The sequence below is a fragment of the Panicum virgatum genome, chromosome 5N, assembly GCF_016808335.1.
Source record: "Panicum virgatum strain AP13 chromosome 5N, P.virgatum_v5, whole genome shotgun sequence".
Taxonomy (NCBI): Eukaryota; Viridiplantae; Streptophyta; class Magnoliopsida; order Poales; family Poaceae; genus Panicum; species Panicum virgatum.
In genome coordinates this window covers 52,602,075-52,615,746 of record NC_053149.1, presented here as the reverse complement: position 1 = coordinate 52,615,746, position 13,672 = coordinate 52,602,075, and the positions used below count along the sequence as shown (strand labels likewise).

The 13,672-nt window shown below is 44.0% G+C and overlaps 1 protein-coding gene across 3 annotated transcripts; it reads right to left on the bottom strand.

Moving 5' to 3' along the window:
- Positions 1-260: 260 nt before the first annotated feature.
- On the bottom strand, positions 261-8,818 carry LOC120675294 (ABC transporter B family member 4-like). 3 transcript variants are annotated; one of them, XM_039956432.1, is made up of 12 exons: positions 8,443-8,818; positions 5,573-5,627; positions 5,155-5,330; positions 4,800-5,021; positions 4,472-4,710; positions 3,816-4,338; positions 3,458-3,731; positions 2,693-3,332; positions 2,376-2,604; positions 1,898-2,164; positions 1,548-1,811; positions 261-1,027 (listed from the first exon to the last, which is right to left on the bottom strand). In XM_039956432.1, the coding sequence occupies exons 1-12, from the start codon at positions 8,698-8,700 to the stop codon at positions 383-385; spliced, it is 3,792 nt and encodes a 1,263-aa protein (XP_039812366.1). In that variant the 5' UTR covers positions 8,701-8,818; the 3' UTR covers positions 261-382. The 3 variants fall into 3 exon arrangements, with proteins under 3 accessions (XP_039812366.1, XP_039812365.1, XP_039812367.1); XM_039956431.1 differs by lacking the exon at positions 8,443-8,818 and adding an exon at positions 6,082-6,426; XM_039956433.1 differs by lacking the exon at positions 8,443-8,818 and having other exon boundaries at positions 268-1,027; positions 5,155-5,430; positions 5,573-5,603.
- Positions 8,819-13,672: the final 4,854 nt, after the last annotated feature.

The following is a 13,672-nucleotide window of genomic DNA, read 5'->3' as shown; positions in this document are numbered from 1 at the left end:
AATTCTATTTTCATAAATTCACCAACTGGTAGCTGCATTGATCCCAACTTTCTTTCTAATGCGTGTGAAGGTGAAGTTGTAGCGAATTCGGCATTGAGCATATATAGTTGTGCGCCTCGCGTGAATTTGGCTACTGGAATTATGGGTCTGTTTGTTTTCATTTTCACCATCAACTTACTCTGATCCGGCGCACTAGAGTTATAATTGTTATAGGTGATGTGGCAATGCTATATTTGTTGCGCTGGAGTTTACGACTGACATATAACAAAATCAGAAGTATGAATGGATTAGTCATTCATGGATCTGTTTCGGTTGCATAGTTACCTACTACAACAAATGCTACTTGCAATACCAAATAATTAATCAAAGTCCCCATATATCCTTATGCTGATTTGGAGTGTAGTTCCACCAGCGATGCATAAACACCACCCTTGATGCCAACTAGGGATTCATGCTTCCCCTTTTCAGCAACCTTACCATCTTTGATGACTGCAATTATATCTGCCCCTTTGATTGTGGACAGTCGGTGTGCCACGACAATGGTGGTCCTGCTGACCTTCACTTGATCCAACGCATCTTGAACAATACGCTCCGCTTCAGCATCCAGGGCACTTGTTGCCTCGTCCAGTAGAAGTATTCTTGGGTCCTTCAAAATGGCCCTTGCAATTGCTACCCGTTGCTTTTGCCCACCAGAGAGTTGTGTTCCTCTCTCACCAACAGTAGTGCTATATCCTTGAGGCAAGCTAGATATGAACTCATGAGCATTGGCTGCCTTGGCAGCAGAAATAATCTCATCCTCCTTTACTTCTCCTTGTTTTCCATATGCTATGTTGGCATGAATTGTGTCATTGAAAAGTACAGGTTCTTGGCTCACTAATCCCATTTGGTCTCTTAACCAACTCAGTTTTAGTTTCTTAAGTTCTGCTCCATCTAGTAATATTGTGCCAGAATCTGGGTCATAAAATCGCTCTAGCAAAGCAATTATTGTGGACTTACCACTACCACTCTCTCCAACAAGTGCAATAGTCTGCATATGACAATTGGTTTTAAATCCATCAGTATGCAATTGTGGAGGAAAATATGAACATGAGAATTAATTTCCATTCTTTCAAGGTCATTTTCATTGACGGGAAGTATCCAGCACTCTAATTCTACTAGTCACATTGAATGGCATGTACATCATAATAAAAACATTAAAAAAAGTAAGAAGCAGGGCTTGAGGCAATCGAGCATACCATGGAGATAAAAGGATAGGAAAAATGCTTAATTCTTAGTAACTTTATCCTCCTTTGTACTCTTTGTGAAGATGAACTTTAAACATGAAATTTTTCAAATTGTTAGGTGAATTTTGTACCGCCTTTCCAAAACTTTTGCTAAATCTATGTTAATACTTAAGAGACACTCAATATTTAAGAAAATGACTATTCTATATTTAGCAAACACCTTATATTCTCCCATTGCTGTTGTTGAAATTAAGCTGTTCATGCCACTATTTTCTTTTTTTCTAGAAGAGGGGAAAACTATGACAAGCATCAAATTGACAGTACCTTTCTTGCTGGAATGCCCAAAGTAAAGTCGTTGAGCACTTGGACATCTGGGCGAGAAGGGTACTTGAAGTTTACATGTCTGAAATCTATATTGCCATCAACTTTTTCTAGCATAATGCCTTCATCACTAGTCGAGTTGATTTTAGGCTTCCTGTCTATGATAGCTAGTATGGACACGGTGGATTCCTGGGCTTTTGTTGAATCTGTTGCCATTCCACTTGTTTGGGAAACTCCAAAAGCTGTGAAAATCAAAGCAAAGTAAACCTGCCAATTACCAGACAAGTTAGTGGGCCACTCAACAAAATGTCCTTATGCAAGTCAATAAATGATGTCCAATGTGTATCCCTTACTCTAAAAACATCTTTAAAAGTTGATTTGCCTTCATGTACTAACAGTGCACCAACATAGAAACAAAGAGCATATGCAAGATACATCATTAAGTTTGAGAAACTGAAACCAAGGCCTCCAACCGTTCCGCTTCGAATGCCTTGTTTCATTGAAGCTTTGCATTTTTGGGTGTATGATGTAATTACTCTTTTCTCTGCACAGAAAGATGCTACAGTCCGTATATTACCAATTGCCTCAGTCACTACTTGACTTGCATCTTCATACATCACCTGTTGCAATCAGTTAGGATAAACTTAAGTCATTATTTTTTCACTCTTGATAAACTACATTTTATGTGGTAAGCTTTGAATATTATTTCTGAAAACCGTGTTTTCTAAAAAATTGCACATCTTCGTTTATTGTGAAAGTAATAGGAATGCTTTGCATTTTTTTAAAAAACAAATACAATCATGTTCACAGTAGAAACTTGTAAATTTTCACCTTAGCATCTTCACTGAACCCTTTCAAAAATTTGACTTGAATATAATTTTGTGAGCCCACTACAGGAATCACACATATGACGATCAGTGTGAGCTTCCAGTCAGAAGCAAATGCTATGGAAAAGCCAGCTATTAGTGTTACTATGCACTGCACTAGTATGGCCAAGTTATCTCCAACGAGGCGTCGGATGTTCAAAGCATCAATATAGAGCCTCGCACCAAGTGCCCCACTGTAAAAATATGAAATTGTAAACTTGATGTTCAAACTGTCGAGAAAGTAAATAAAGAAAATTGTAAAAAAAATGTTTAAGAGCAAACCTGGAATTTGAAGGTTCATCAAACCATGAAACTTCTTGATGCACTATGCTTTGGAAAGTCAAAGAGCGGACACGTTGTATAAGTTTCCCTCCAGCCATCCCAAACAGAAAGAATTCCAGTTGGATTGAAATCAGGGCTATGACAGCGAAGAGAAGGCACACCAATGCCCAAAACCTAGAATCTTTTCGAAGTTGGTGTGGTGGATAGTAGAAAGTTCTTATACCACCAGACATCATTATACTGAATGATGGGAACATAAGACCATGCACGAAGGCAGCTATAACAGCTAATATGAGAACTGGCGCTTCTGGCTTATTAAGTTTAAATAGTCGTTGGATTGGTGCTTTCTTCGGAGCCTTACTATCACCAGATTCTTTGTCTTCCTGTTCGTCTGTAATAACTTGCCTGCTCAATTCATCAGATCCAGACAAGCCCATGGATTTTGTGAAGGAATGCTGTCCTTTGTTCCTGGGAGAATATCTGGCTATTGATTGTTCCATAGATAAACTTCTACTTTTATATATTGAACCTGAAACTTCAATATTTGGAGCCTCATGCATATCTTTAGTATGTGCCTTCTGTAGCCTGATGAGTTGAGAATAAGCTCCATCAGGATCCTTAATCAACTCATCATGGACACCTGCATGACATAACAATTGGTGAATGGGTTCCAATAAAATGAATTGAACTACCTTCAGATCTTCACACTGTTTCATTGCTTCCAAGAAAAAAAAACAAAGTAATTGGTGTGGGAGAGTCGCTTACCTTGTTCAACTACTTTCCCTTGATGAACTACTGCTATGCAGTCTGCACTGCTGATGGTGCTCAGGCGGTGAGCTACAATGAGTGTAGTTCTCCCTACCATGATCCGATTCAGTGCTTCTTGAACTACCCTTTCGGACTCTACATCCAAAGCACTTGTAGCTTCATCTAAAAGAAGGATTTTTGGGTTTTTAAGGATTGCTCTTGCAATGGCAATCCTTTGCTTCTGCCCCCCAGAAAGCTGAGCACCACGTTGACCAACCATTGTCTCATATGCCTGTATGATGCGGAAGACAAGATAAGATATTAATTGCAGAAACTTGAGTTAGATGCATAATTGAGTAGTGTTTCTTATAAGTACATTAGGCAACTTTTCAATGAAATTTGCTGCATTTGCAAGGTCAGCTGCTCTTTTGATCTCTTCAAGTGTAGCATCCTCTTTACCATAGGTTATGTTATCCTTGATGGAGGTCATAAAAAGCAATGGTTCTTGGCTGACAAGGCTGATCTTTCCTCTTAACCAGTGGAGTTGCAAACTCTTGATGTTGACTCCATCTACTAACACTTCACCAGTCTGTGGGTCGTAAAATCTCTCTACTAGACTAATTACCGTTGACTTACCACTTCCACTCTCCCCAACTATAGCCACTGTGGTACCACTAGGTACTTGTAGGCACAAGCCATCAAGTATCAACTGCTCAGGCCTTGCAGGGTACCTAAAGAATACATCCTTGAGTTCAACATCTCCCTTGATATCTTCTAATACAATTCCAGATGTTTTGGTATCAATATTTGGTTTTCTGTTGATAACTTCGAACAGCCTCTGTGCTGCAGACTGACCTTCCGCAATTGCAGAAATAGATGGTGATGCATTACCTATAGCCCTGTTCCAAATAATCAAATCTTAATGTCAGTAATTGTTATTATAATTTTATTGTATAAATTTCAAAGAAAGAATTTAACGGTAATTTTTTTCTACCATTTATGACATCTGTACTTCACAATTAGGAAACTCACACTGAACCAGTTAAAATTGCAAATACGATGTTGATGACCTGCCCTCCAGTATATCCTTTGCTGATGATTAACCTGGCACCATACCAGAAGGCTAGAGAGTAACTGCAGAAGACAACAAAAAATACGCAGCCTACTCCAAGACCAGTGATAATCCCTTCCATGAGAGTAGCCTTGTACGCCCTTTTTATGTGATTATTGTACATTGCAATTGCTTTCTTCTCGCCATTGAAAGATACGACCTGTTTTTGAGATGTTAATGATATTAAACCGTTGCAAGTTCCTATATATCAAGATGCTCTGATATTTCAAAATCATTAGAACCACCCACTGTTCTTATTGCTCCAATGGTTTGCTCAACAATATTCCCTGCATCTCCATATGATTCTTGCCTCTTGCTAGATATTTGAGCTCGCAGTCGGGAGACAGTTGCAAAGGATAGAATGCTTGGAGGTATGCACGCAAGCACAACAAGAGCCAGCATCCAGCCTCTTACGAATCCAATGATAAAGCCACCAACGAAGGTTGTCACAAGCTGTATGTACTTCCCTACCTTAACATGAGAAGCCAAATTTTAGTGTTATACAAAGGAACTTTTCCTTGTGTTCTAAACATGAAAGACCCTTTACTGGAAATAATACATATATTGTCGTTTTTCTTTTGTCAAACCCATAATGACTTGTTACCTTCTCTCCGAGGGCATCTTGGATGAGTACAGTGTCTGCAGACATTCTTGAAGCTGCTTCCGCAGTTGTCATCTCTACGTCAAAGAATGCAATGTCTTGCCTGAGAACAGCTTCAAGGTATAACGATCGCAGCCGTGTTGACTGCCTTTCTCCAGCCACTGTCCAACATGACACCTCTGGAGCAGGTAAAATGTTTCAGCCAATCATTTTGGATCGGGCTAATCCAACTCAACAGAGATCTCAGTGTCAGCTACTCAGCTGCTACAGGGTCGTTCTCTACTTGGTTCAAGTTGTAAGTAGAATGTTAGCCACATGTTGAAGCACCGAAGTTGTGAAATTTTGGTACTAATGTGAATAACCGAAAATGTATATGCTCCAAGTCCAAACATATACTACACATTTAATTATATATACTTACGGAGAAAGGAAGCAACTGCTGTTCCGATTCCCAGATAGATGTAGTACATGACAACCTGGAGAAAACAACTGTTAGGTTCAACCCTTGTGGATTAATTTTCTTCGCATCAATGGGGATGAGCACTGTTTAAGTGCTGTATACCTATCTTTCCAGAATCTAAAAAAAAAAAAACACTGTCAATCTGTGAGATCAGCCGTGATACTGGCATACAGCTGACCCTGTGGACTTGCCTGGGGAAAAAATCACTCCTAGCGCAAGGAGAGCGTTCAGAGCAAAGAGATAATTGATCTGGGTCAGAATTTTTAGGACTACCAGGCATATATACTACCGCACGTCCACACACTTCTTTGAAGTTTGAATATCGACGGCATGTATAGTAGCTTTACTTTCCTCCTCGACCGACACGGTAGCCGCAACCACTGCACGCGCGCCGTGAACCCGGGGCGCGCGGCGGCGCACACAACGCTGGCACGACACCCGACCAGCAGGTAGCACGCACGTGCACGTACCTTGCTGACCCGGTGGAGCACCGTGGCGTCGTCGCCGGCGCCGAAGCACTCGATGACGGCCGCGAACACGACCGACATGAGCGGCTCCGACATGCCGTTGGCCGCCGCGCCGACCGCCATCAGCCCCGCGTCCGCGCGGTCGGCGTACCGGAGCATGCCCAGGAACGGCGCCACCTTGGCCGCCGCACCCGCGCTAGCGCTGCCGCCGCCGGATCGTCGCCCCTCCGTCGTCATCTCGCCGCCCTCGCCTGTTGCTGTTGTGTCCCGCGCTCTCCCAGCCATGCTGAGTATGTGTCTTGCTTCGCGTGTTCTCGTGGGTGATGGCGGGCCGGCCGGCGACTACTGCCCGTGAATCTGCACAGGTGGTGTGTGTGCATGTTATGGTGGAACGTTGGAGTAGGTTCCTTCCTCTTTTCACACTCGCTCTCGTCCTGTCCACATGTGGTTAACCAACACCCCTGATGATTCTAATTGCTTTTGTTAGACAACGTAGGGCGGGCAATGGCTGCACTGCTCTGCGTCGTGGCTATTCGCTCGATCGCTCTTTGGTTAAGTTCAAGCGTGAAACACACGCGATAGATAGCTAGTAGTAATAAATTTGTTCTGTACCCCGAAGAATGTGAGACATGTAGGGATGCAAGTAGTCATGGTGTGGCAGTAATGATTTGAATGATGCAACTTCCCCTTGTTCAGGAAAGCTAAAAAGAGGAAATTCGCCATCGATCATGGGCCAACAAGAAAGGAAATTTGCAACTTTATTCTTCGCAATAGTATGGTTATTCTGTCGGCGTGGAATTGGTTCTTGCCTTGTTCACAGGGTGCAAAAGGTAAATGTGGCGCTCCCTATCTTTATTACGCCCAGCTTGTTTCTTAATATAATCCAGTAGATCAGAGCATCATGGTAACGGTCATCATTGCTCCACCCGTTCTAATTCTAAATAATGCAGGATGTTTTGGTTTTATCCAATATCAAGCGTTGCTAACTTTGATCAACTTTATAAAAAAAATATTTCCTCCATATCTTTTTAGATGTCGTTAGAACATAAAATTTTAGTTTATTTTAGTATAATTATTTGGTCTGAAACGACATCTAAAGATATGAAGGTAGTATATCAATATCTATAACATCAAATTAATCCGTTAAGTCCACTATGAAATATCTTCATAGTATATTTATTTGGTATTTTTGATGATAATGTATTTTCTAAAACTTAAGTTAGAGAATTTTAACTTTAGATCAAAAGTAAAATATCTTACATATTTAGAAAAGAAGGAAGTAAGAAAAATTTAGCAACGAACAGGTGGCATATATAGGATCTGTTAGTTAATTAGCGAGTGTTTTCCAATTCGTCATGTCTCTATGCTAAATTTCTAGATGCTCATATTTCCTTTTTTTTCTGCTTTGTTGTTCGAAAAAAAAATCCTTTTTTAGGTGTCGGTTTCTGATCGATCTAATCCAACGATGGCTACCTTGTCCTGCAGTATGGCAAGCTGAAGACGTCAATCTGTTGACTAAACTTTGATTGCACACTACTAGATCTCGATCCATCCGAACTTCTTGCAACGTCAAGATTACTTCAGCAAAAGGGATTATATTAGCATTTATTAGTGGCCTGTTTGGATCATCTACAACTAAACTTTAGTTCGGACTAAACTTCAAAGACTAGGTAACTAAACTTTACGTGGGACGCATAGAAAAACTGTTTTTTACCCTTGGATTATACTGTTGGTATAACTACATCCCGCAGTAAAGGAGTAGTTTGGTCTTTTCACGGTTTACAGATTGGTTTAGTCCAAATTAGGTGGATTTTGAGGACTAATGGACTACATTTTAGTTAGGGTGGACCTAAACTTTGCCTACATTTCCTGTTTGGATCATTAAATGAACTAAAGCCTAAAGTTTAGTCATGGATCGAAACAGGACCTTAATTTTGTCTGATTGTCTGGTGAGCTGACAGCATCAACTCGTCCAATCAGTACATACTCCTTGCCTATCATACAGGACATCGGCTGGGACCTGTTTGTTTTGTGGTAGTGTTTCACGTGCTGACTGCGGCGTTTGATTAATTACATTGGATCAACGTCGCCGTCGATCGAGTACTATGACGACACAACTACCCAAGGGATACATGACGACGATGGATTTACAAGCTGTCGATATTAATTAATCCTCCTACGGTTTGAAACAGACTTTCAGTTTGTGCCTGATTTAATTTATTATTTGTTTTACTCATCGCTGATCGAGTTTTTGGTTTGAAATCAATCTTGTGGAGGGAGTAATGAACCTCATGGAACAGCTAGCTAGCAGCAGCACGCAGAAACTAAACCTGTGGATGCACACGCACGTGTGTGCGTAGGTACCTTGCTGATCCGGTGGAGGACCGTGCTGTCGTCGCCGGCGCCGAAGCACTCGATGACGGCCGCGAAGACGAGGGTCATGAGCGGCTCCGACATGCCGTTCGCCACCGCCGCCACCGTGCCGACCGCCATCAGCGCCACGTCGCCGCGGTCGGCGTACCGGAACATGACCAAGGGCGGCACCTTGTCCGTCGCCGTCGCCGCCTCCTCCGTCGTCCTCTTACCATCCTCCCCGCCTTCGTCTCTCGCGCCCCCAGCCATGAACCCTTACTACTCCCCTCTCTCTTATCTGTTAGTAGTCGTCGTGGTGGCCTTCTTTCGGCGAGCAAGGGATCGGAGAAGGCCGGGGCTCACGGCGCGCTTATATTTTCGCGAAGGTGTGGTGCATTAGCTACCCACCTTTTTTTATGATACAATGATGTTGTTGTGTTGAAGTCGACTCTCTCTTTTTTTGTTCTTTCACTCTCGTTGATCTGTACCGAACGCTACCGGGGACTCATGTACGTCGACTCCTTAATTTTCTCTGATTATTGTGATCCATGTCTGCCACTGCCCAGCAGGGCCGACACGATGTGATTGACGATGGGTGCATGGTAGGACACTTCATCCACAACTGCCCACAAAAGAATGCATCTCTAGCTAGCTTCTGTGAATAACTAAGAGTTTCTTTTAGAAAAATAACTTTTTTGAGAATTATTTAGAAAAATAATTGGAAGAGTTACCGGCAAGCAAAGATATTATGTTTAATAGGCCTTTACTATTCTAATAGGGGCAGTGGCTCTGTGTTAGACAATATGGTGCCGTGGAAATAATATTATCTTTGATAATGTTAAACATTAATCATTTATGCAGGTTATTTTCAAGGGACCTACTAGCTGCGATTTTAGTCAATGTTGCAAGAGAACAAATGATTTGTTCATGAAGGTCAGCACTTCTTTGGAGATAGTAGCCTTAGAACTATTTGCGAGTTATGGATGGAAGCATAATAATAGATTTTGTCAGTCTTAGTTTTGTTTTTTGACTCTCCTGCTACTCTAGTTATTGAAGCTGGAAAAATATAATAATTGAAGGTTATGTACACTAAGGTTGGAAAATTCCATTATAAAAAAAGCAAGCAAAGATAATGTTTTTTTAAGGAGGCAAAGCTAACGTTGTTGGTAGAATGGTAGCATGCATCTCCGCGGTGGATCCGCGGCTGTCAGCTTGGTTGGTGACATGCACCTGCTGGGTCGGTGAGGATCCGGCGGAGGAGGACGGACGGCACACGTGGAGCTGTTCAATCCCTGCCATTCAGCGTTACATCACCGGCCCCGTCATCATTTCCTCTCTCGACCATCTCTCATATTTGTGTAGTGCAACATCCACTAAATCGGCCAATGTTTTCCCCCTAAAATAACGCTAAATTAAAGTCTATAAAGAGACGTTACAGAACCACTAGCATATAGCAAGGCGTCCTGGGCGGTATATATAATCTATCATGCGTATGCGTAGACGACGATAGCTGTGTATTTTGTCACTAAGTAATGATGGGGTTTACCGCTTGTTTAGGGAATGAAAAAGGTCATCCGGCATCATGGATCTTGGGTCAAAAAAGAAATAAAGTGTGCAACCGCAGCTACTTTCTTCGTAACAAAAGCAAAGACTTGTAAAGAGAGAGCGTGTGAAGTAAATGGAAAATATTATACGGGGTTGCTGTTGATAGCTAGTGTTGTTGCTGTTGATGAACTTTCTATTATACGGGGTTGCAGCATGATCAGAAAGATAGAGAGGGAAAATATTTCGGTTGGACTTTTAGAAACAGTACGGTCAAATTTATCTTCAAATTAGTTTAAAATATAATGTAACGACTTGCTTTTGCTATGGATTCGCATATGATTTTTACAAATAATTAGTGGTGAAAATAGCGCCTTGGAGATCATCGTTGTCCGAAATACCGTTGTCTGTGACCGGTGGGGATATCATGCTATTATTACTAAACCCTTTTTTACAAAAAAATATACTGCTGAAATTTGATCTAGGAACTTGGCGCATAATTAAAAAACATGTGTTTATTTAACATATTATGGTTATTAGCTATAAAAACATAAACACGGACTTGCAAGCTGATACCAACTTGGAAACTCTATTTGAATCGTCATTAGTAACGATAAATATAATGCGACATGATTGGTATTGCTTGATTGCCGTTTGTCACCTAGTGAATTTCACGAGGCAGCCGTTTGAAGATTTGGTGACTGGACGGTGAAAATGATCGGAAAATGCCTTTATTTATTTGGACCTGATCTGATTAGATCAAATCGGCGTTATAAATCAACGATGTGTCAGCTTTGGCGTAGGTGGACACGCATGTTTGGTTGATTTTCACGGCCACGAATTATGTATTTGACCCCTGATGTGATGCGAGGAGCATGGATGATGGTTGGTAGGCGTAAGACCCATCTTTGTTGTAATGTTACATTGGCACAACAGTTTTTTTTCCCCTGGAGATTTACAGCAAGTGTATTTATCAGCTATCACCAACGGCGTAGGAAACGTGAATTAAGTGATGTCGTCGTCCCTACTGTTAGCCTCCACACAGCTTCTTGTTTAAGATTTCTGAAGTATGGGCGTATTTAATTAGTCCCTTACTTGCTTCTTGCGTGAAGAACAAAATGTACATCTTCCGATTATTGCATAGATACCACTAAACAGAATAGGGTCCTAATGCGTTGATGAATGGTGACAGTATGCACATTGCTGCTGACAGTGGCATCGATCCTAAATTGGTGGTTGAGGGTTATGATTCTGAGGAATGAGAGTACTCTATCCTCCCTGTGATGAGTGAATTGTCAACCGTGCGGTGTGATCGTGCGCTTGGTCTTTGGATTGCAGGTACACGGGCGTCGAGTGTCGACGGGGAGCTGCCGTGGAGGTGCTGTGACCGATGGATCGTGCGGTGGACGGCGGTGAAGGGCAGCCGGGACCGGAGCTCGGACCGGGCGGCAGCTGTGGCGTCCACTCCTGGATCGAGGGCGCAAGCGGCGACGGAAGGCGGGTTTCTTGGTTTGCGCCACAAAACCAAGGAGGCGGACGGCGGTTGAAGACGCAAAGTCGTGGAGGCACGGGCGTCGATCTCGGGACTGACGGAGGCGACGGGCGTCGACGGCGTCTAGGGCCTCGCTGCGGGCGAGGAGGTGACGGGCATCGGGCGGCGTCTAGGGCCGTCAGAAGGCCGAGGCGGGAACGGCGTCTAGGGCCACGGCGTGGAGGCGGGAATCTCCCCGCGCGTGAGGTTTTGGCGGTTTTCTCAAAACCGGCCACTTACCCGGGTTTCGCGGACCCTTCAAAACCGCGGACTGGATCTTCATCAAGACGGCGGCATCGTGGAGAAGACTTCGTTCCGAAGAAAGAACCTCGGCCGTCGGATGAGATCGTGTACAGGGGGTGCTGCAGGCCAACCGTTCTGACCGGTCCCTGGCACCGGTCTGACCGGTCTAACCAACCGGTCTGACCGGTCCAGCGTACCGGTCTGACCGATCCCGCGGGTATAAATACACCTTCACTTGTGTTAGGTTAATTGCGGCTTTTGTATTTCGTCCGTGAATTGTTCTATCTCCCAGGCCGCCGCCCCTGTGTTCCTCTCCCCCTGTTCTTCTCTTTAGAGTAGATTTAGTCCATGGATTGTTGAGATCTTGTGTTGGATTTGTTTGGGAAAGGAGGCTCTATCCTCCTCGTGCCCTCAGGGCTTTTGAATCTGATGAGTTCACTCTTGTGTGCTGAGTTCTCGTCCTCCCCCTCCTCCTTCGCGCTTTGGACTTGAACTCTCCTCTTTTGGTGTGTTTAGTGTTTGGAGGAGACAAGTTCATTGATTCGTGGTTTGCTGGACTCTTTGTGGCGATTCTGATCTCTCTAGCCAAGTGCTAAATCCCCTGGAATCGCGAGTGCACCCGAATTGCTGTTCTTGAGTTCTTGAGAAAACCCCAATCCACTTTGATCTTTCCTTGATTTCCCACGATCCGTTAATCTTCTGGGAAAGATCTCTTGGGGATATGTTCACGGAATAGTTGTGAAGGCATCCTCCAAGTTTCGTTGGATTTGAAGGTTGTTTGCTCAAGATTCATCGTTTGGAGGTTGATTTTCGAGCTGTCTGGAAAGGACCGGTCTGACCGGTGTGTCGTACCGGTTTGGCCGGTGGCTCCTACCGGTCTGACCGGTATCCTGAACCGGTCTGACCGGTCCCTGCAGTTCAGTTCTGCAAATTGCCTCTTTTTGCTTCCGCGCAGTTTCCTAGGGCATTTTATAAAGAGATAGCTAGTCCATAGCTATTCTCTCATATTCTAGGTTTGAGGGCTTGTTGTGATTTTCGGGATATAGGCCGACGGATCGATTTCGAAAGAAATTTTTGATCGGCTCCCATTCACCCCCCTCTGGTCGCCGGCTTCGGTCCCACAGATTTTGAAAAGACGGAGGGAGAACAAAGACGGACGAGGAACTGGCATCAAAGAATTTCTCTCTTTTCTTGGAATGAAGAGAGACAACATAACACGAGCTAGACCTGGGCATGGGCTGCCCGACCCGACGGACCCGACCGGACCCGCCCGAAAATAGCCCGACCCGAAGAGTTTGATGGGCGGGCTCGGGTCAAATTTTTTGACCCGGTATGACTGACGGGCCGGGCACGGGCTAAAAATTTTGACCCGAAAAACCCGAAGGAACCCGACATTTTACATAGGCCTGGTCCGACCCGACCCGAACCCGACCCGATTGGCTGTCGGGTTGGGTGCGGGCTCAATTTTACGGCCCGGCCACCGGGTCGGGTTGGGCACGGGCCGCTAGAAAAAACACCGGGCTTTTTTTAGCCTGACCCGAACCCGACCCGGCCCGGAGGATGCCCAGGTTTAACACGAGCATGAGGCCAAGGCATTTTCACCTGCTCCTTTCCAGGTGGAGTTACGTTGCTGCTGATCGAATCCTACGGTAGCTACCTAACATCTGCCGAACGAACTCAGCTTGGACTGCACGCGCTGGTCTATAACATCACATGTTTTCCTGAATTTCTCCTTGGCCAAGTTGGTGCCGATGCATCAGAGATCCTTCAGACGTAAATTAGAGCTTACTCCAGGGAAAGGCATCTGCACCCGCATCTGAATGTGAAAAGCCAAAGGACACATCGTCGGAGGACAGGCTACCGCGCTCAGGGCTGCAGGAGCCTATCATTCATTCGTGTCCAAAGAAGATCGTCTGCAGAATCATA

Coding starts and splice junctions, on each gene's coding strand:
- LOC120675294 (XM_039956431.1), bottom strand. CDS start 6,363: ATGGCTGGGAGAGCGCGGGACACAACAGCAACAGGCGAGGGCGGCGAG. Junction 5,022..5,154: donor AAGATGCCCTCGGAGAGAAG/GTAACAAGTCAT, acceptor TCTCATGTTAAG/GTAGGGAAGTACATACAGCT. Junction 1,812..1,897: donor CTTTTAAAGATGTTTTTAGA/GTAAGGGATACA, acceptor GGTAATTGGCAG/GTTTACTTTGCTTTGATTTT.